Source organism: Phoenix dactylifera, chromosome 3 (genome assembly GCF_051530095.1).
Source record: "Phoenix dactylifera cultivar Ajwa chromosome 3, Ajwa_hap1_PhDact_Kaust_v1.1, whole genome shotgun sequence".
Lineage (NCBI taxonomy): Eukaryota > Viridiplantae > Streptophyta > Magnoliopsida > Arecales > Arecaceae > Phoenix > Phoenix dactylifera.
This window is the reverse complement of record NC_143192.1, coordinates 35,139,658-35,163,014: the sequence shown is the minus strand read 5'-3', so window position 1 is coordinate 35,163,014 and position 23,357 is coordinate 35,139,658. Positions and strand designations below refer to the sequence as shown.

Sequence of the window (23,357 nt, the reverse complement as noted above, 5' to 3'; positions counted from 1 at the left end):
TAAGATGCTATTTAAAAATTCAGATATTTAGATAGATGGACCCAAGAATATATAAGCATCATAAAAGTCCTTAACCTGTCTAATGTGAAACTATTACTATTTTTTGACAACCCTCACATATAAAACCTGAACGACAAAATTCAAAATGAGTGGTGACACGTGGATTAGTAAGTAGGAGTGTGGAGGTTTTAATTAGCAAGAAGGATCGGTGGGCTCTTATACTATGTTAAAGATTAAAAAAAAATCCTCATTCCTGCTTTATTAAAGAAAAAAATCAAACAGGCAAAGTTGCTTTTTTTCTAAGAATCATGGTGACAATTGGCTCAAGCTAGATCCATGAAGTCCAATTTTTGAGTCAACTTTGGTCACCAATTATGCTAAAGTTTTGCATGAGATATGCAAGAGAAGTAGCAAAAAATGCTCTCAATATTAGGAGATATTTTTCCATTATCTCTCTATCTCTAAAGTTAAATAAACTCAAAGTAAAAATTACAAGTTGGGGTGATCAAATGTCCTGTTCCTTTTATGATTGAACTAATTCTTTGATGGTGTTAAGTGATAAATGTTGGTTTTGTTTTGCATGTTTATTGGTCCAGAGACTGCTCTGTGCTAGATTAAAACTGCATGCTTAAGGACTCCCATTAATATGCATATTTATTTGGGGCCTATTTAGATTTCTGATAATTAATCATCGGATAAGTTAAGATTAGTCCATAACATCATCTCAAAAAAGCAAGGGACAGAACGAAGGGGCTGGTTAATAGGGGTTTTCAAGCACTCACAATCCTGATTTGTTAGGATTATAAGTCCTATTTGGGAGGTGATTTTAATCAAAAAAAAGATATCTCTGCGCGGCTAACTTCTTCTTAACTAAAATAATCATTTAAGTGTAGATTAAACATGAAAAGAATTCTTATAGTTCAAATTAAAATATCATGCATGTTTCTAGAAGAGCCATGGGATGCTATGCAGGGCATGAAGTTTGCATGCAAGGGAAATTGAGCAAGTATTGCAGGATCATGCCTAACTAGTGCATAAATGTGCATGTAGACATGCAAAGTCGCATGAGGCATGATGGATAGTTGCATAGGGGTAGTGATGCAGAGTTGTAGTAATCGAGAGTTGGTAGAGGAAATGAGAGAAATAGAGAAACGAAGCTGACCTAGATCATGCTTTCTTTGGAGCATTTTCTTCTTTTAGTCCCTCTAAAGGCATTTTTCTTGAAAACATGTCAAAGTCCAATAAAACTTGTTGATAATATTAATTTTGAAAAAACCTTGTTCGCTTCCCTCTGTCGACCTGATGTATTTATTGGAAACACAAGCTTCTATCCATTAATATTTACTATGTTTACCATACGTAAGAAGAAAAAAAAACAAAATATGGAGTTGTCCCTTTGAAGAGAGAGAGAGAGGGAGGGAGGGAGAGAGAGTCGATATCTAGAAGATTATAGGATGCATCCATTGGATATTTCAATTCATTGAATCTCAAAACTTATTCAGTATAAAATCAGTTCAAAACACGTTATTGCATGAAACTTATGAAACAATGCTTTATTTTTATGAAATAGCATCTAATTACGAAGATTTGTTATTCAAGCCTAACGCAGACGCAGGTGGGTGATTGCTGAAAGTTTGGGATGATGGGGATGATCTCTCTTCTTTTTTTTCTATTCTGTTCCTTTGGCAATGGCGGCTAGAGTTCTTGGATGCGGAAAGGAGGAAGAAGGAGATGGGAAGGTGGCTAATTGATGTCAATTGGGTCTAGGGTTGGCGGCTGAATTTTGGGAATTGTATTGGCTTGGGCTAGGGCGGTTGGAGTTGGCTTGAGATCCAGATTAGTTTAGATTTGAATGTGAGAGATGGGGGGGGGGGGGGGGGGGGGGGGGCGTGAATGTGGATGAAATCTTGGAATCCTAAAGGAAGAAGGATTCTAAGGAGAGATAAGTATGGGTTTAAGAAAAAAGTCTCACCTTCACTTAAATGCCCACAAAACTAGACGGAAAAGAAGAAGGAGTCACACCTTCTTCCTTCACCTCTTCTTAGCATCACACCAAGGAAGGAGAAGAGGCTCTCTCCTCACATGAACGGCTCTCAAAGCTCTCAAAAACTCTAGAAAATTTCACTCAAATTAATTCTAAATTTTATTCTTCAATCTCCTCTTCATATAGAGTAAGAAGGTTGAAAAAATAAAGACTCTTACAATCAGAATTTTAGGACTCCAACTAAAAATGAACTCTTTTAAATTAAATCAATCATTTGACGAAATCAACTAACGAAATCAACTAACGAAATCAACTGACGAAATTAATTGACGAAATCAGCTGACGAAATCAACTAACGAAATCCACTAAACCAACTAAGATTCTTTAAAGACACATGGACTAAGAGTCCAAATCAGCTAGGACTCTTTCAAATGATATATGGACTCAATAAACAAGACTCCAAACAATCTAGGACTCTTAGACTCCAAATAAATTAGGACTCTTGGACTCCAAATAAGTTAGGACTTTTAGGACAACTCGACTTTGACCAAGTCAATTCCTCTTCTCACACTTATATGGCGTGGACCCTTTGATGCCACTTGGCATTCAATTACATGGGCTCAATTAAAGAACTCAATTTAGCAAATTACAACTCAATTAAGGACTCAATTGACAAAACAAACAAACCAAAAATCAAACCCAACTTTATACGCATGCCCTAAGGATTGGGCGTCTTGCTCCTAAGCGACGATCCAAACATGACGCACATCTAGGATAACTCGATCGGGCTCCTGCTCCTGCATCAAAGCCCATTTAGTATAAGGCTATGACTCTAATATGTTACTTTTAAAGCTCTCTTCAAAGAGAGTCCAACAATCACAAATAAGCAGTTTTGACAAGTATAAATTAAATATTAATAAAACTCTAACACAATTGCCCTAAATATTTTTTCTGAAGCATAAAGTAAAATTCTCCCTAAAGTTTAAACCATGCTAAACTTCTAAAATGGTTCTAATAGTGCTATACTCTAAGAAATATTTCTGAAAAGATTTTTCTTTAAACCTTTAACTATGCTAAACTTTTATTAAAAAGGATTTCATCGCTATTGTATTCTAAGTATGAGACTGTGAGGAAACTCAAGCTGAAATTCCCATGACTTCATGCAGAGTAAGAGTTTTAGGTCACCCAAAATCCAAATCTATAGCAATCTGTTGACCGCAACAAAAATTGAACTCTATTAAGAACACAGAATACCAAATAAGCGATAAACATTTTCATAAGGAAGACATATTAGTGCCTAATCCATATTAAAACATATTATATACCTAAATTCTTCAATAGGATATGCATGCACTAGTTTATAGAAATATCGGTGCCTTCCGCACATTATCATAAGATATGATAGGCTATAGCAAGTTAATGAAAACAATGCAAGCCATCAAATTATAACATATGGATGGCTACTAGAAAAATAAATGTACCTCAGCAAATCTTTGAACAAGAATTTTCTTACTTCAATCGATACAATCTTTTCTTTAAGTCTATATATTGTTATTCCATAATGAGTAGGTTGGACTCCGGATTTTCCGATGACATGATTTCAGACTCGTGAGTTCTGCTATTTTAGTTTCAAAAGTTTATTGCCACAGATTCTGTTTTCTTCCTTGAACAGATTCATAAAGAATAACTGAACCAAAAAGACTCGGTCGAGCTCGACCTTTACGACTTCAAGAATCATATCCTTGTTACCATTCCATTCCTTTGTATGTATACAGTTGTGGAAACTGTCAATCATTTCATTAAGCTCATGAAAATGAACATGTAGAAGTGGTTGTTAAAGTGGTGATAGAGATCTTCCAAAACCACTCTCGATCCAAATTTTTGATCTAGTCGAGCCCAACAATTAAATTAGGCTATTTGGGTTTGAATTCAACCCAACCAAAGTTACATTCTTACTGGCCATAGAATTTAATTGCCTCTGGCCGATCCATCCAGAGTCCAAAGGTTGCTTTTGGATACGGATGGGTGCCATCCTCTGTACTGCCACAGAAAATCTTGCACTCCGATCCAAAAGACCCAATGACCCAACAAGAAGGACAGAGACTGCAATTCGGATGCAAGAAAAGAAAAGTAGAAAAAAAACCTTTTAGACAATATTTTTAAGAAGCATTCCCCAAACTTGCTATTATCCTCTATAATAATTATAATAATAACAATTTTAACTTGAAAATACTATTTTAATTTTAGTATTATACTAAAATTATAACTACTATAATGGTTGTTACCAAACCGTTATGATTAAAATAACAAAAATAATGGTATTACCTTTTTAACTTACTTTTTATTAAAATAAAAAATATTTTTTATAAACTGTAACGTCGTGTGGGCTGCAGACTGAGTGGCTTCATATTTGGCCATTTATGCCGAAGACGTCTTGTGGATTGGAAAAGCGAAGTTATCTAGAGTGTTCCGAAATTTGTTGTTTTCAAGTTTTATTAGATATATCCGTATTAAAATGGTATGGAACATTCCTTCCCAAAAAAAAATAATAAAAAATTAAATTCAACTAAATATATATTTTATTCAGAAAAATACAAATAAAAATAATAGTTATTATTTCTGATACAATACCAAACATATATTTTATTTCTAAAACCGCAGCTCGTCCACCTCCAGAATTTGATCTCATACTTCCTTACATATGGTGCTTCCGTCTAGGCTCCGTTACATAACGGAAAGATACCGGATGACTATTTTAATGATTATAACGTCATTATTTAAAACCCCAGGAAAAAAAATAAAGAAGAAGGGCATATTGGTAATAACGGTAATGCAGCTACGACCTTCCCCTGGGTGGTTCTATATACACCCCCCCTATTGCTAAGGACACCCCCAAAAACCAAAAAAAAAATACCCAAACTAACCTTTAGTGTAATTACCATATTGCCCTTGAAATTTTCTCAGTACACCCCCCCTTCCTCCTCACTGCCGCCTCCTCCTCCTCCTCCTCCGCCTCACTGCCGCCTCCTCCCCTCCCCCTCCTCCTCACTGTCGCCGCCTCCTCCTCCTCCTCCGCCTCCCCCATCACCCCTCCTCCTCCTCTTCCTCCCCCCCTCCCCCCTGCGCCCGCTTCCTCCTCCTCCCCATCCCCCACCTCCCCGTCCTCCTTCCTCCTCCTCCCCATCCCCCACCTCCCCCCCCTCCTCCCCTCCACCTCCCCGTCCTCCCCCTCCACCTCCCCTCCACCTCCCCGTCCTCCTCCTCCGCCTCCCCCCTCCTCCTCCGCCACCTCCTCTCACTCCTCTTCCCCCACCTCCCCGTCCTCCTTCCTCCTCCCCCTCCGCCTCCCCCCGCCTCCCCGTCCTCCTCCTCCGCCTCCCCCCTCCTCCTCCGCCGGCGAGGTGCTCGTTGCTCGGGAGATGGCCGGGGAGGTGCTTGAGGCGAGGTTTTTTGGGCGGAAGGGAGAAGCCGGCGGGTGTTTTGGAGGGGAAGAGCGGGGTGGGGGGGTTTGGGGGGTGTAGAGAGCAATTTAGGTGAGGGGGTGGGAAGGGTGGGGGGTAATTTAGGAATTTTTAATTTTTTAGGGGTGTCCTTAGCAAATGGGGGGGTGTAGAGAGTATTTAATTTTTTTTTAATTTTTGGGGGGTGTCCTGAGCAATAGGGGGGGTGTATATAGAACCACCCCCTTCCCCTCGGGTGGTTCTATATACACCCCCCCTATTGCTAAGGATACCCCCCAAAAACCAAAAAAAAAAATACCCAAACTAACCTTTAGTGTAATTACCATATTGCCCTTGAAATTTTCTCAGTACACCCCCCTTCCTCCTCCTCCGTTTCGTTTTGAAAAAAAAAAAAAAAAAAACACCCCTCAAACCCCCCTTAAACCCCTTGATCCATTTACATCGTTTAGGCGATCTTTGAAGGAGATTTAAGCCCCATTCGAAGCATGGACAAGCAACTAGTGATTTGGGACGAAGAATCGGCCGCAAAGGTACGTGTTCCACCTTGTTTCGAAATTTTTTTTTTTCACGGTTCGTGCTCCATTCGGCACTGGATCGCCGAACAAAAGGCTTCTGTTCGGCTGAACAGTGCCGAACAGAAGCCTTCTGTTCGGCAACCCTCAACCGAACTCTTCTGTTCGGCTGCACAGTGCCGAACAGAAGGCTTCTGTCCGGCACTGTGCAGCCGAACAGAAGGGTTCTGTCCGGCTCTGTGCAGCCGAACAGAATGCCGGCGACGAGAGGGAGAAGGGGGAACGGGGGGGTTTTGGGCGTTGGCGAGGTGCTTTGGGCGGAACAGTTCAAAGGGAGACGGAGGGGGTTTGGCCGCCGGCGAGGTGCTTGAGGCGAGGTTTTTTGGGCGGAAGGGAGAAGCCGGCGGGTGTTTTGGAGGGGAAGAGCGGGGTGGGGGGGGGGGGTTTGGGGGGTGTAGAGAGCAATTTAGGTGAGGGGGTGGGGAGGGGGGGGTAATTTAGGAATTTTTAATTTTTTAGGGGTGTCCTTAGCAAATGGGGGGGTGTAGAGAGTATTTAATTTTTTTTTAATTTTTGGGGGTGTCCTGAGCAATAGGGGGGGTGTATATAGAACCACCCCTGGCGAGGGGAGGGGAAGAGGGTGGTTCTCTACACCCCCCCATTTGCTAAGGACACCCCTAAAAAATTAAAAATTTCTAAATTACCCCCCACCCTCCCCACCCCCTCACCTAAATTGCTCTCTACACCCCCCAAACCCCCCCCACCCGCCGGCTTCTCCCTTCCGCCCAAAAAACCTCGCCCAAAGCACCTCGCCAACGCCCAAACCCCCCCGTTCCCCCTTCTCCCTCTCGTCGCCGGCATTCTGTTCGGCTGCACAGAGCCGGACAGAACCCTTCTGTTCGGCTGCACAGTGCCGGACAGAAGCCTTCTGTTCGGCACTGTGCAGCCGAACAGAAGAGTTCGGTTGAGGGTTGCCGAACAGAAGGCTTCTGTTCGGCACTGTTCAGCCGAACATAAGCCTTTTGTTCGGCGATCCAGTGCCGAACGGAGCACGAACCGTGAAAAAAAAAAATTTCGAAACAAGGTGGAACACGTACCTTTGCGGCCGATTCTTCGTCCCAAATCACTAGTTGCTTGTCCATGCTTCGAATGGGGCTTAAATCTCCTTCAAAGATCGCCTAAACGATGTAAATGGATCGAGAGGTTTAAGGGGGGTTTGAGGGGTGTTTTTTTTTTTTCTTTTCAAAACGAAATGGAGGAGGAGGAGGAGGGGGGGTACTGAGAAAATTTCAAGGGCAATATGGTAATTACACTAAAGGTTAGTTTGGGTATTTTTTTTTTGGTTTTTGGGGGGTGTCCTTAGCAATAGGGGGGGGTGTATATAGAACCCCCCCCCTCGCCAGCGGCAATACGAGAGTACCTCATCCATTACGCTTGGGGGGGCTTCCGCTTCACCCAACTCAAAATAGGCGGAGAAGAATACGTTCATCATCCCAACTCTAAATTCTCCTGAGTCCTGAGAGATGGAGGCTGGAAGGAGGCTCCTCGCTTCACCCCCACCCAATCCCACAAGAACCCATGTTAGAAATCGCTTCCCCACTTCGGGTAATTCTCTGTCGGTAATCCTACGGTTCATTTGAAAACTTGAGATGTTTCATTTGCCTTCTTGATTTTACTAAGCTTGAGCGGTAAATCTAGTCTTTATAGCGATAAGGTGTTTGCTTTTTTGTTTTCTTGATGGATTTTGATAGATTAGGCTGTTAGTTTACGAGCAGATTAGATTTGCTTTTTCTTGTACACATGAACATGACCAAAAAGCCTTAAACTCCCTCATGATTTTGATTTAGTATGTAAAATTTTAAGAGGTTACATCTACAGAATCAACGAGTCAGACAAACCCCTAGCTCTTTGCTTTGCTGCATAGGATTTGTGTTTTCTTTTTATTTTTTTCCCAAAAAAAGATTTTCTCCTTTTTTTTCTCCCGCTAGAATGCATAAACAAGATTTAATCTACTCAAGCAAGAATATTCATAGATTTTTATTTTTGAATTTATATGTGTTTAAAATGATCAAAGAAATGCAAAGAGAAAGGTTTCGATGAGCTGAGTTGAAGTGTGCTAGTTGCCATCTTTAAAGGAGTATTCACCACTGGGGACACTTATGCTCTGAAAAAAGACAGTCACATGAAAGTAATTAGGAGACTGTCTTCATTGATGTTCTCAACTCGAGAATGCAGATGACAATGATTAATGCTATTCATGTCTTATTACTTGAGATTATGGGTCAAAGAAAGCAGAAGGGAATCCTGTTTTACACTGAGAAGAATAGAGAGTAGAGAAAATGCTTGATGACCTTCAGAGCAGAGGAAAACAGAACAAAGACGTTTGGAGAGAAGTATCACCACATCATACTAATTCTTATACTGTTTTGTTTTTCTGGGTGCATCCACTCTGTTCGTATCTTCTGACTTGTTTGTTCCTCTCCTTCTTTCTCATCTTCAGCCTTACCTAACTAATCCTACTAACTATTAATGTATCTGGTTAATAAATCCGGGGAAAGTGTTTCACTTCCTCTGTTTTTACTCAAAAAAAAAAGAAGAAGAAGAAGAAAGGAGCATTCACCACCTTTAGTACATAGGGTTCTGGCAATCTTCTCTAAGCATACAGAGACCTACCTAATTTAAGCTCCTCTGGGGTACACAGAAACAGAAGAGCAGGTTAAAGAATATTGCTCTTGTAGCTGCATACTTGTAGAAAAGAGAAGAACAAAAGCTGACCTATTAATCTACTGAAACTCAAAGGAAAATGGGGAGTTGGATGTAAATAAGTAAAGAAACATGGGAATGGAGTTATTTGATATGAGGTGTAGTGTGGGAGGACTTCTGTAAAATGAGACATAAAAATGTCTGCTCTTCATTATTTTGTACCGAGCATTTTAATGGAAGATATAAGGGATAATGTGTTAACTTAAGATGTCTCTTTTATTTGGTCAATTTGTCAAATAAAGGACCACATGAAATAAAAAATATAAAGAAACAACTCACAAATCCCACATAATACGGATACAAGATTAGTTTGAATTACATAGTTTGATAGGTGCATGCATTACCATCATATTTTATAATATAGTTTTTCATAGACCATGTCCAATTCTTATATGTTTGAGTCCAAAAGATGAGGTTAAATAACAACTATATATCTTTTTCGTGTAATGCTCAAATGCAAGAGTATTTCATTTTTGCATCTGTGTGTTTTTTTCAATTACATTTCTCAATTGTTGCTGTACAATCAACATAAGAAATGACTAGTAAATGAATTCATAAAATAGTTTTTTGAATCATCAATGTTCAGAATGTGTAGTGTCGAATGCTATAGTTTCAGACTCCATAGTGCGCATAACCTATTTCTGGAGGATGGACAATCTTTTTTCTGTGTCATGGATTCTGCTCCTAATGGAGCACAATCACAATGTTCCAGCCATTTAAAAGGCCTCACGGAGCATGATCATAATCTTGTTAAATTCTAATATATTTACTTGCATCTTGATCAACTGGCTTTCTAATCCTTGTTCTGTATGCAACATTGGAAAAGGGTATTAGTTCGCTATAAACATCTTCTGCATATTGTTTTTGTTTTGCAGTTCCAATGCTACATGATCAAGCAAGTTGGACAAATATCTCTGTGCCAACTACATCTATAGTTTGTCATTTTCCTATGTCAGTTCTTTCACAGGAACAACGTGATGATTATAAAACCAACTATATCAGCAAGGAAGAACAAAATGTCCAGGTAAATGTCCTTGCGCTATTGTTGCTGTAGCGCATGCAACCATGCACACACATGCATATTTACAATGTTTGGGTTAGCAATAGTGTTATTCATAAGTTGATTTTATTGAAATTGATTTGAGTAGACACAGCTGTTAGCTGGTTTTTTTAATTTATTTTTAATTCTCATATTTTTGATGTATATTGTCAACCTTTTGAAGAAGAAATTGCTAAAGATCAAGTCAGATTATTTAATTGTATCACCATGCATAAGATTTAATGATATGGTTTTATATATAATATAAGAGGCATGCTCTCTCATATCTTGTAGACTATAAAATTGTTTAAATATTTTACATTCTAAATTTTTTTAGTAATCTCATCTTTAATTTCCGACCTATGGATTAGTAAAAGGGCGTCCTAGTTCACGAAGCTCTCACAACTGCAAGGTTTGGAAGTATAAAAACGAAAATTTGATGACCGAAACAAGAAAATCTTAATAACTTATACAATACAACTTTGTATCTATTTTCTTCATGTCAAAACAAGGCTACAAAATGCTTAATATCTCATTATCTTGTATTAATTTTCAAAATATATTACATTAAGAAGTAATACTTAAGCAAATTGTTTTTGTTTTAATAAAGACAAATCACAAACTTAACATCATTAGTCGTATAGTTATAATCATGGCCTGCCGTACCACTCCATACAGTCCGGTACGGGGCGTACTACTCCGTATCGTACCGAGAGAAAATCGATATGAAACTTAATTTCAAATCGGTACAAGCCCCATACTGGCCCGTATCAAGACATACCGGGCCGTACTGAGGCGCGTACCGGCCCGTACCGAGGCACGTACCGGCCCGTACTGAGGCGTACCAAGATAAAAATTGAAACAAGTTGTTAAAGAGCTATTTTAATATAGGAGTGTACCGTACCGTACTGAATCGACAAGGTTCTAATATAGTACCCGGTACTAAGATTGCGGACCTTGGTTATAATAACAGCAACTGTTGATTGATTCATAGTATTGAACACATTCTTTGCACCATTTGAGTGTGGTTACTTCTTCTAATTGTTGTTACCATCAAATTAGTAACTCATACTCTTATCTATCACTGTTCAAGAGCTCCAGCAAGCTTAACTCTTGCTAACTTGCGATTGTTCTTTTTCAAACTTCTACTCTTTTTTTTACACATAGACTCTAGGAAGGGATTAGTATGACATTGGAAATTCTGGATTCAAGAGTTTTGACACATTAACATCAACCAACCAACAAGCCTTATCTGTATGGGTTTAGCTTCATGGATTAAAGTACAATCGATCTAATGTTAGCATCATTTTATGCAGGTTCTTGACTTGAAGCTAACCCTTTATAATTTGCATTGACTTCTTGGACAAAGCAATTTTGGGCAAAAAGGGGCCTTTTGTGAATCTTAGAAGGCTAGTTGGTGGCTAGGGATATCTACCTAATTGATTATGTAGTTTAGAGCAACTAGGAAGTAGTGTTGTACTAGGCACTTGGGCTAGGTGCTTGGGCATCGTTGGACAAAGAATTGACCTCTAAATATCTTGCCTAGACTTGACTGCCCTGATGTATGGATTACCTTGGTTGTATTTTTGTTTTGTTGGGTGATATCTAGAACTTGGTGCCATTGCTTAGTGCAATGGTAAAAAGCTTAGGTTGACAAACGCAATGGTGCAGGTTTGAGTCTTGAAGAAGCTACTTTGTGTACAAAAATGCCAAAGGTTAAGTCTATTCCCAACAACTTGGTAGTGTCCTTTTGGTGACATCTTGAATCATATAAAAATATGTATGTAAAGTATGTTCTTGTGGTTCTTTATAGTAAATTACACTGATGCTAATATGGAAACGTGATCAGTCATATTGTAACCCAATCAGATTGATTCAAAAAGAATAAATAAAGATGATTTATCTAAAATTTTACCATAGCTTTAGGCTATAGGAAGTTGGATGATAGAGGCTCAACAATCTCTGCTAGATTGAGAGAAAAGAAATACATGGAGTTGAGAATGATTCACATTGAGAAGAGAGGATATCTATGGTAAAAAGAGAGAAAGACCTATGCATAGAAGGCTCCAAGAAGGAGGAGGGGGGGTGGGGGGTGGGGGGGGGGGGGGGAAGAAAGCTCCTTGGTTCTCAAAACTATTATCCAACTTTCTACAGAGCAAACAACAGAAACTAATAACCCCCAAAATGACAGTTGGCCTGGGGTTATTTGGAGAGTAGAGAAAGAAAGGGTGGGTGGGGCATACGGATGCCCAAGAGGGTTGGGGTGGTCTCTCTCTCTCTCTCTCTCTCTCTGTTTTGCTATTGGCTACAACGAACTTCTTAACTTGAGATTAGGTGACATAACACTTGATTACTTATCACTGCGTATCTAGGTTCTTCACACTGAAATTAGATTAATCTGATCTCCATTTTGTTCTAAAATAATCCGTAACACTGAAAATAGAATCAACTTAAACTGAAATAAAACAGAAGTTCATCCATCAAAAACTTTAAAATATCAATCTCCTCAATCCTATGGCCACCATATACATTGGTGACGGTATGATCGACTGAACTAGTCACCCAAACCCCTGCCTACCCGAGATTAGTTTTAATGGACAAGGATCGTTGGTTTGGCCGTGACTTTGTAGAGCAATCAACTAAGTTTTCTAGAATGTTCTTTGTACTTCGGCATCCTATACATCCCATATGTATGAAGAAGACATACTATACCATTAATTCCTTTTTTAATGTTGATGGCTTTGTTACATTACTATCTCCTAGAATGTCTTTGTATTCCATGTTTGTGGGTGTTTTGCAAATCCTTATCATTTATTATACTTTGTTGGTGGTTAGTTCGTCATGGCCAATTAAATCATTCTCAAAGTCTAAGGGTAGCCTTAGCCCTTGCTGTAGGATTCATATGAAACTTTATCTTTTCCTGTTACTACTAGCTTTTGTGTCCTCTTCTTTGCCAAGTCTCTACAACTAACTCATGTCATTGGTCTGAGAACAGTACAACCACTTTAATGAAAGTATAAGCATTGGCTTTTTCATCGTATTGCACCTTATGATCTTGAACTGACGATCAAGCATTTACTATATGACTGTTATGGAAATTACAACATGCCAAAGAACCTTCATATGCCCTATCTTGAAAACAAACACTGCTCTAATAGGCTTGCTCATGGGATTCTCCTGTTCGCCTTGAGATGCTGATGTATTTTAATCAAAGTTTTAGCTTCTCAATCATTTCTTCGAGAAGGGAGTTCATGCTAACTTCAGTTTTACAGTTAATGCTTTTCCTTCCTATAGCTAACTTGAGTCTGAGACTCATATTTATAACAATGACTTGATGGTAGGCGGGCATGAATTTCTGTTGTCTCTTTGTTTCTATTTAATTCGTTGACTGCTCATGCTGTCAAAGCCAATAAATCATGCAGCCGATTACTTGCACAGGTCACATGATAATCTTGTAATACTAACCTTCCAAAAGATTACCATTGAAGTTTGTGCTCTATCACATTGTTGTGATGATTACTCAGTTGTAATCTTTGAACCTGAAAAGATGTAGTTTGGGTTTGTTATGCTAGTTATAGCATTGAGTTGAAGAGTTTAAATTCATGGATGGTTTATTTACTTTTTATGTTTAGAAGTTACTGATTCAAAATTTAGATGTTGGAATGGACCTACAAATTTAATGTCTTCAAGCTTAGGGTTTAGACATAGATATGTATAAATTAGTGTTAGCATACAATCTAGAGCTTTTCAGGAGGAGAAAGAAATAATAGTAACTTGGTCTTGGGCATCTACATTATACCCACAATGATTGGCCATACAATCGCTATTCATAATGGAAAGGAACAATTAAGACTGACTTTATATATAAGATCGTATGGTAGGTCATAAATTGGGAGAATTCGTGCCTACTCTGACTTTCGCGGGACATGCAAGAAACGACAATAAATCTCGTCGTTAACTTATTTCCATTTTCATAATATTTTTGAATATTTCATATTAATAGAAATATAATTAATATAAATCAAAAAGAAAATGAAATGAAAATACTCAAAAAGTACTTTACTTACTATACTAATACTTATGTGTTGTGTGCAAAACACTATTGAATCAAACAATGGAGCAATACCCAATATCTTCCTTTAGTTGGGTATTGCTTCATTCCTTCAACGATTCATATACACTAAGACAAAAGTCTTATCCATTTGTAGATGGAAAATTTTGGAAAGAAATTTCCTCTGTAATTTTCCAGCTAGATCTTGTAGTAAAAGTTGAATTAGGATACAAATGCATTAGAGTCGCATCTCTGTTGATGGTCTGGCCTCAGATATGTGAATTCTAAGTTTGACAATTGTCGTGAAACCACTTTGGTATTTGTTGTGCTGTCTCACGTTAATGGCTTTAGTTAAATCACTCTGGCAACCTTATTATCCAAAACCATGTAAGTAGGGTGGCAATCCTCCAATATAGCAGTGGAAGTTTAGATATATGGAGTAGGTTTACTAATTATGATTGGTTGACTTGCCGTGCATTGTATGAATCTTATTATTTGTTATTGAGGGCTCACGTCAATAAGAATATCTTTGTACATGAATGCACATTAAAAAAAAGCTATACGATAAGGTGTCATTTGGCATCAATTTCATATTTCTATTTTCTATTTTCTAATTTTAAAAATATAAACATGTTCATATAGTCAATTATTTTAAAAAAATAAACATGGCGATGATGGCAGAGATGGTAGTAGCAGTGGAGGCAGTGGAAGCGGTGATGATGTCCATGGCTAGTGGCAATATGGCAAAAGGTTGTGTTGAAGGTGGCAATGTTGTGGTAGAAACGATGGCCATGGGGGATTATGGGTGGTGGTGACGGTGGGATACTAGTGATGTGGAGGATGATGGTGGTAGTGGTGTGGAGGTGGCAGTGACAGTGATGGTGGTGATAACGGTAATGATAGTAGAGGTGCTGGCAATGTGGTAGAGGTGACGATGATGATAGTAGTGGTATGGTAGTGGTAGCAGCAACAACAAGGGTGGCAGCAACGATGACGATGGTGAATGTGGTGTTTGTAGTGATGGTAAAAATATGATTTTTTTGTTTTTGAAAATATGAAAGTAAAGATTTATTCTTTTATTTTTCTAAAAATAATGAAAATATTTTTGAAAAATAAAAAATAAATATAATAGCACCAAACATATTTTTTGTCTCGGTTTCTGTAATTTTATTTTTAAAAATAGAAAACAAGATATAAAAATGACAACAAACATGCCTAAAAAAGGTGGCCTAGTGCATGAGGCTCTCACTATTGCGGGGTCTAAGGTGTGTTAGAAGTAGAAATCCTATCTTCATGTGTAGCGAGGTTGTTTTCGTGTTTTGAACCTATAACCTCTATGTCACAATATAGTGACCTGACCTTTGCACCAAGGCTCATCCTCTTACCAAATAGGTCTAAATATCTGATTTTTTTTGTTCAAGTAAGTGTTGGCGCATATTCAACATATTGTAACCATAACCATAGCCATCAAACATTTTCACAATTATTTGTAGTCATCTTATAAATCCTCATTCTCCAATAATTTATATTTGGATCTATATTTAACATAATTGACATTTGAGACAAATACACTGCATGCCAGGATTTACTTTTGAGTTGTAAGTTTGTGGTTTTAGTTTAGATCATAAGCTTCATCTTTGATGAGTTTCTTTCTTAGTTTGATTGGGAAAAAATGTTGGGTTTATCGTATTACGTTTTCTCTTGATGTAAAAGAGAGTGGTTCTGCATTATAGGACAGTTTTATTGAACAATATATATGCTTTTAGAGTCTTCTTTGGTGTTCTCTTCAGGAGTTCTCTCAGTAGTTCGTTCATGGGCGTTGGTGTCTGATGGGCTTGATATTTGAGACGTATTCTTAGCTTGCAAATGCATGTAGTGAGTGAGGGTGCAAGGATCAAATGACAAATAGCCCATGGGAGTATTAGTTTATTGTGCAGACATGCATGTGAAGCTTGTGGGTGCACTAGTTTTGTGAGATGAGTTAATATGATGCATATAATGATTGGAATTTGCTCTATTTCTTTCAATGAAAAGGTTAACTTGGCATTGGCACTTATGGTTGGCTGTAGGTGCTTGTAGATTTGATGACAACGAGGGCACATGTCAAAGTTGTGGTGGTTATTTTTGGTAGAGGCTAATCATTTTTGATGTATATATTGTTGTTTTACTACTTGTGGGAAAGTAAAATTCATGATTTCTGACAAATATAAACATGGTACTTAGATGTCAAGGGCAAATTGCACTTGAACAAGACAAGTGGATGCAATGGTGGTAGTTGATTGATTGTTTCATGATGCAACTTGATCTTCTGCTTGGGACTAGCGAGGAGATAGAAACACTAATAAGTTCACTACGTTACATGTATGATTGTCAACATGCAGGTCAAATGTTTTATGTTGCTTCAAGATTCAATTGTGAATCTAGGATAAAATAGTCTGTGGTCAATTGTCAATTGCAGAGGACACTGAGAAGTTGAAGGATGAAAAAATAGCACATCTTGAAGGATGAAGCACAATGACTCTATGAGAAAGAAGTCTATTATAAGCTGTGTGATACATGAAATTAGACTAGAAGATTCAAGCTTGGATGAAGCAAAAGAACATCATTTAGGGTCAAACCTAGAGAGTTCTAATGCTCTGTTGTAGGACTCGCTTGGTGTTAAAATTTCTTCACATGTGTGTGTTTGTGGGTATATATGGGTGTCTAGGCTTCTCCCATGTATGTTAGTGAGATTGAGTATGCTGCGCATGGGCAATGGTGCATGAATCTGACTTAAAGAGTGGAGAATCGTAGCCACTTATGTTGGCCTTGAAATAGGATTACTAGACTTTTAGTCACTTGGAGAAGATGCAAATTGTTTGATGTTTGTTTATTCCCATTCTTATCTTGCTACAATCCCATTGTTTTCAAATCCAATGTTGAGACATCAATGCTGATATCTTGTGATCTCTCCCCACCCGGCTTCTCTAAGTGCATGTTGTGTGCATGTATATCTATCTGAGAAACATTCATGCTTCAAAATTTACCATGAAGCTCCATCTAGGGCCTTAATAGTAGTAATATGGAGAGCATGCTGGCTTCTTGTTTATTTCTCCTTTCTTTAGCAGGGTGGAGGCATTATGTTTGTTGACAATTTTTTTCCTCAAAGTCTTTGTGAATGTAACTATAACAAAGACAAGAAGCCTTCCATGTAAGCCTACGAACAACTTTTAAGGTAGGAAAAAATAATCATCTTGCATCTATTGGATACCAAGGTCTGTAATCTCGGTATCGGGTACTGTATCGGTGCCTCGATATGGTATGGTTCCTGTACTGAAATAGCTCCCAAACCATTTTTCTCAATTTTATCTCGGTACACCTCGATATAGATCGATATGCTTCGGTACGGATCGGTACGCACCTCGATATGCCTTGGTGTAAGTCGGTATGCCATAGTATGGCGGTACGGTGTGGTACAGAGTTTGTATTGATTCGAGGTTGAGTTTTGTTCCAGTTTTCTCCCGGTATAGTATCGTATGCCCTGTACCGAGCAGTATGGGGCAGTACACCATGTTGGATACCCTTGTGAATGTGAGTTGAATCTAGCGGGTAAACTTGAAGAGTCTTTTCAAACCTTTGCAGCTGGGTGGTGAAGAAAGTACTGTTCAACTCAGAGGGTGAGGAAAATATCTTATTAAAATGCCATTCAGGCTCTTATCAGTTTACCAATAAACAACAACAAAAAGAACTTCTCACACAACGTTGATCTAGTTATGACTGAGAATTCTCCTTTTTTGTGAGCCAGAACATTTTGTGACATAATAATATGAATTTTAAACTATAGACATGTACTTTGGTTGCTTTAAATTCTTAAGTGTGGAACATAAGAAATGTCTATTTTATAGTCCCACTGATTTTATTTTGCCCCTGACTTCGTAATGTTCACAAAAAGGTTGATTTGATTAAATTTCTGGCAAGAGAATCACATTTATTTTTGTACATTTCATTTACCCATAGCCTTTATACCCTTAAATTTTAACCTTAGAAATAACACAGGATGACCGGCAAGTTGAGAGTGGAAGATCATGTTTTGAAGAGAAGGCAAAGTGTGAAGTTGCCCAATGTCTGAGATACTTCGAACACCAATTGCTTTATCATCAGGTTTTCTGGTATCCGTAAGATAACTTGGGCTCATCTCTTATGTTATGATCAAGTATTTTACATGAATTTCTTAACACTGGTTTATTAATTTCTCAACCTTTTCCTGTTTCAATTGTTTGTTTCAGATTTCTGTCTCTGTACACCGAGGAGAAGACTCCATTAGCAATGTCCACAGAACCCATAAAAAGTGATAACAAATTAGTACAGTTGGAGAATTGTGCAGATTTTGTGAGGCCAGCAGATGTTCTTGCCCTTGCAAAAAGAGCCATGAGAGCCTCAAGAAAAGCAGCATCATTAATGGAAGAGTCCAACATCTTAGCAGCTGAATTTGATGAATCACATTTTCTTGGGTTTGTTTCTCATTAGTTTAATGCTTTTGTTCCTTTCCTGCTTAAGATTTGATATTCTTATGCCCCATTAAGTTGAACTATAATATATTATGTAATCAGTTTGAACCACAGAGGATCCACAATGGATATTTCCATCAAAGAGGAAGTGGCTGTTAGATCAAAACGATTATTGGAGAGGCGGTCTAAGAAACGCAAGGTTGGGAAGAACTCAAAAAATGTTGCCTGTGAGGTTTCTAAGTCGATGACCACAGGCATGAACAAAAAGATAGATAAGGGTCTTGATCCAAATGACCCCCTCAGATTGTTCTTGTGGGGTCCTGAGACAAAGCAACTATTAACAGTCAAAGAAGAAAAGGATCTATTTGTTCAGATACAGGTATGTCTTCTTCGGATGCTCTTGTGCGAGCTTCATAATTATTTGTGTGGTCTTAGAAGTATAGTGATGTTTGTTAAAAGGTGCTCCACTATCCTCTGCTAACAGGATCTTATGAGATTGGAAGAAGTTCAACAGAGACTTCGGTTGCAATTTGATCGTGAACCAACACTATCTGAGTGGGCTCAAGCTGTTGGAATGAGTTGCCAAGCTTTGCAATGTTGCCTTTCGTCCGGAAAACGTAGTCGAGAGAAGATGATTAATGCTAATTTACGTCTTGTGGTACATGTGGCTAAACAGTATGAAGGGAAGGGCCTAAATATTCTGGATCTACTGCAGGTTGGTCAGTTTTCTCTACGTGTGCATTCTTTGTTCTTTATTATCAAGTGGCTGTAGCACTTTCTTTTGTTTTTGTTCCTATATACTGAGAACTAGTGTTGTCCTTAGAATTGCTCTGCACTATATGCTGAAAGTGCTGCTAATCTCCTTTCTGCTGGCAAGTTTCACATCTATTTGGGATATGAAATATGAACTATAATATGCTGTACCGTACCGAACCAGAAAGTACCGAGCATACTGTACCATACTGCTATGGTACCGGTACCAGTATGGATGGCGTACCAACATTTAGTACGCCAAAAAAATTTCGTACTGTACCGTACTGACACAATGCTAGCGTGGCACCGGTACGGGGTCAGGTACCGAGACGGAGAACCTAGATATGAATGCTTGCTCTTCTCCTCTAGCAGTTACAGAATGCACTGGAACTTGGTTTATAGTAATACAAAAATCCATCGCATCAGTAATGTATAATAGTTCTCAAGTTAATAGCTAGAAATGGCAATACTCTATATTTGCTCTATGACAGATTCCTTGGTGGGAATTTTTGACTAATATATAAGCATTTTGATCTGAATATTTTTTATTTTTAAATGTGTTCCTGATTTTTCTAATAGTAAACTCTTATTTATCCTTGAAGCATCAACAATTTTGTGTTATTGTAGGAGGGAAGCAGGGGCCTTATGAAGAGCTTGGAGAAGTTCAAGCCAAAAGTTGGATGCAGATTTTCAACTTATGCATATTGGTGGATACGACAATCAATTAGGAAGGCCATATTTTTGAACTCACGGGTCATTCGTTTGCCGGTATGACTTTTGTCTTGAATGATCCTTGGTTCTTTTATATGATTTATTCCTTAATATACGTTGTTGTTGCAGGAGAATGTGTTTGGACTTTTGAAAAGTATAAAGAAAGCAAGGAGATTATTCATTCAAGAAGGCCATGCCCCAACAAATGAAGAGATAGCAAAACAGGTTGGCATCAGTGTTGAGAGGTTGAAAGTTCTGTTGCTAACCACTAGAAACCCAATCTCAATTCAGGAATGTGCTTGGACAGATCAAGATGTCACTTTTCAGGTACCTGCACTCTGTAATTTCATCATAGATAATTATTCTGGATGTTTAGTATCAAAGAATACTAATAACAATATGGTATAATTAATAATGTTTAACAATTTTTCTAGCTCCCTAATGGTAAAATTGTAATGCTACCTCTCCTTTAGAACTCGTTGCATATGCCTATACCATCTCAGTTAGCTTTTCATAGCTTTATCTATGCAACTCATATGCCTTACCTAACAAAATGGTTTCTCACTCCGGCCTAATTTTACCACATATCCATTTCAGTGTGCTTCTATGTGCGACATGCATCTTGTTTGCTTAGACTGCATTTGTAACCCAACATTTTGAACCATACAAGCAAATGGGTCTTATTACGATTTGATATATTTCCATTTTATTCGTTAATACATGTGTTGGTTACATGAAGCAATACTCTACTTCATCCACCTAATCTTATGTTAGATATATGTTTCAGTCTGTCTATTCATTCTCTTGTATAAAAATCCATTAGAATGGACCGGATCACAAAGTGGTATGTTTTGGTCATCAATTTTATATTGGGGAACTTAACACCTGGTTAACTTGCATCTTTTGTTTAGCCAGCAAAAAATTATACTTAGTTCTTGTAAATAGTTAGGTCTTTTTAGACAGTAATGTTTGTTCCTGAGAAAATTTATGCATAGAAGGGGCTGAACATCAAATGGTCATTGAAATCAAGGGCCAGGAATAAATTTTCAGTCAACAGGGATTAAACCATAAATGGTAGTCTATCTAAAAATGCTAGTCTCTAGGGCATTGTATATTCTCTGTTCTCTTGCCATTTATGCTAGAGTTTGGAACAAACTTCTCATATATGAGTCGCAGAATTCAAACATTTTTCTTAAACCAAAAGCAACGCTTCTCTGAATTTTTCATCAATCAAATGGATGCTATGTAGTATTCTGTGATGGACTGGATTTCTCATCACCATTGATTCTAGCAGGAGATCACAGGAGATCCTGAGGTAGAAACTCCAGACCTCAGCATGGCTAAACAGATGATGAGGCAGCATGTACGCGGTCTTCTTAGGATTCTCAAACCTAGGGAAAGGCAAATAATTCAATACCGTTTTGGAATCCCCAACAACAAGCCGAAATCACTTACAGAGATTGGTGTAATGTTCGGCCTGTCAAAGGAAAGGGTAAGACAGCTAGAAAGCCGGGCATTGGACAAGTTGAAGGACTGCCGTCCGAGCCATGGGCTGGGGGCATATCTAGAATTGCTACTCTAGGTTCTCATTACCGCACATATCTGGAAATTGTTTTATCTGCACCAATTAGCTTCATAGATATCTGTAACTGACTGTACATACATACTAATTCCTTCGTAAGTCTCACAAGCTCAATAATGAAAGGAATTCTTATTATTGGAGTCAAGGAAAGTTGCATAAAATAGCTTGATATTATTTCTTGTCTTGTTATATTCAGTGCACCAATGAATCATCATTTATCGTTTTACTGTCTGATTCCTATAACTTTTGGCTAATCTGGCATCCTAAGCAGCTGGTTTCTTCAACATCGAAACATATCTCCTCAGTTACTTCAAATACATACTTTTTCCTTGGATATGAAAATGTCATTAGACCCAAGAAAAATATGAGATGTATCTCTGTATGATGAATATTTTTTTCACTATCATACAATCCTCATATATATATGCATATTTTTCACCTCTGATACAAAACGCGGTGAAATTTATCAATCTCTGTAGTTTTCAATTCGATATATTGTTTCATCCCTTTGCTTTCATCCTTGGAGGAGCTATTCTTAATAAATTTGTTTGATAATTTTGCAAAATCAATAATACGAAATGAGTTTCGGTGGTGGATCATGTCAACATCATTGATTGAAATTTATGCCGTTCATGATCAAAATTTCTGTGTTGGGACTACAAGTACTGGGTTCTTCACAAATTTCTTCCATGAACTCTGCTTGCTCTTGAACCTCTTCTACACCACTCTGCACATGGAGAGATGGAGCATCCCTGGTTGCTTAAATGTGTGAGTTCTTTAGCTCATGGCCAAAAATGATACTGAAGGTTTATGATTCCTTTGATTTTGGGTGATTCCATATTCATCTTGGAACAAAGCTTCCATGTTGAAGAAAAATCGAGTCCTTCGAACGGATCAAACCTCGAAATCAATGAGCGGCACAAACAATCTACATTCCTGATTTGTCTCCCATTGTTTTTGGTTCATCATGAGACCAGAAATAAGAGAAACAAGCATGCGGTGGACTGGTAGCCAAAGAATTAATTGACTCCACCAAGGTAAAGTAGACCCAAGGACAGCATAAACATTCCAAAACAAGATATATCAATTTTCTAGGTTATGTGAATGCATCACAGCCCTTGCAAAGGCAGGGACCTCTCCTGATCCAAGGCTCTTTCTGGGGATTGTGCTTGTCGCATGTCAATGAACTGCTGTCTTAGAAGAAAAGCAATAAGTGCGCTAAACATAATGAAAAAGAATAATTTCAAAATTACGGAAATACCTTAATAAATTTAAGGTACATTATATGCTTATTTTTCATCTTAGTTTTCCAGGAATTTTCTAGGTTGCTTTCTTCATGCAAATTCTTCACCTTTTGCATTGCATGCTTTTCAGCCTTTCTGCAATGCAAAACATTAGAATAGCAACAATCTTTTAGCGGAAGCATTTGCTTCTAATTTCACTCATCTTGATCATCATGCTAGCCTTGTTAAATGCTTTTGAATATACTACAAAACCATTATATTTTGTAATGTTATATACATTTTAAAAAAGCAACCTATGATCTTATCATGGTGCTTGTTTATGCAATGAGATTTCATAAAAGTCCAAAAAATATGCAATTGGAAGTTTTGCTTGAACTTAATTTCTAACTTCAGAATTAAGTTACAACCTTGTTGGACATTAAGGTTGAACTCCAGTTAAACCCAAAATTTGAATACCTTGAAAACTTGATTAAAAATTTAGAAGTAAAGCTTAGAAAATGTTATAGGACATGCCTAGACACCTCTAAATGGGGCGAAAATTTTGGATTTAGCTTATATAACATTTTCAGTCCATTAATAATCTATGTGCTGATGCTAGTTTGATTCCTGTTAAATGCAAGTTGACACTGAATTTTCAATTATATGGAAAATTTCCTGTTATTTATCCTATTTCAGTTTTTATATGGAACATTCTTAAATATGCACTCATGTAATGCGTTTTGTATCGTGTTATTAGATTTTCATAATGAAAATCATAATTCAGTACCTTT

General features: G+C 37.9%; 1 protein-coding gene across 2 annotated transcripts; it reads left to right on the top strand.

The window, feature by feature from the left end:
- The first annotated feature begins 7,354 nt into the window (after positions 1-7,354).
- SIGF (RNApolymerase sigma-subunit F) lies at positions 7,355-21,488 on the top strand. Of its 2 annotated transcripts, none has more exons than XM_039123630.3 (9): positions 7,355-7,562; positions 9,596-9,744; positions 17,846-17,964; positions 18,076-18,300; positions 18,412-18,676; positions 18,782-19,012; positions 19,678-19,818; positions 19,891-20,088; positions 21,056-21,488. In XM_039123630.3, exons 1-9 carry the CDS (start codon positions 7,481-7,483, stop codon positions 21,341-21,343), a joined length of 1,698 nt encoding a protein of 565 aa, XP_038979558.3. In that variant the 5' UTR covers positions 7,355-7,480; the 3' UTR covers positions 21,344-21,488. The 2 variants fall into 2 exon arrangements, with proteins under 2 accessions (XP_038979558.3, XP_038979557.3); XM_039123629.3 differs by having other exon boundaries at positions 7,356-7,562; positions 18,400-18,676.
- The last annotated feature ends 1,869 nt before the right edge of the window (positions 21,489-23,357 follow it).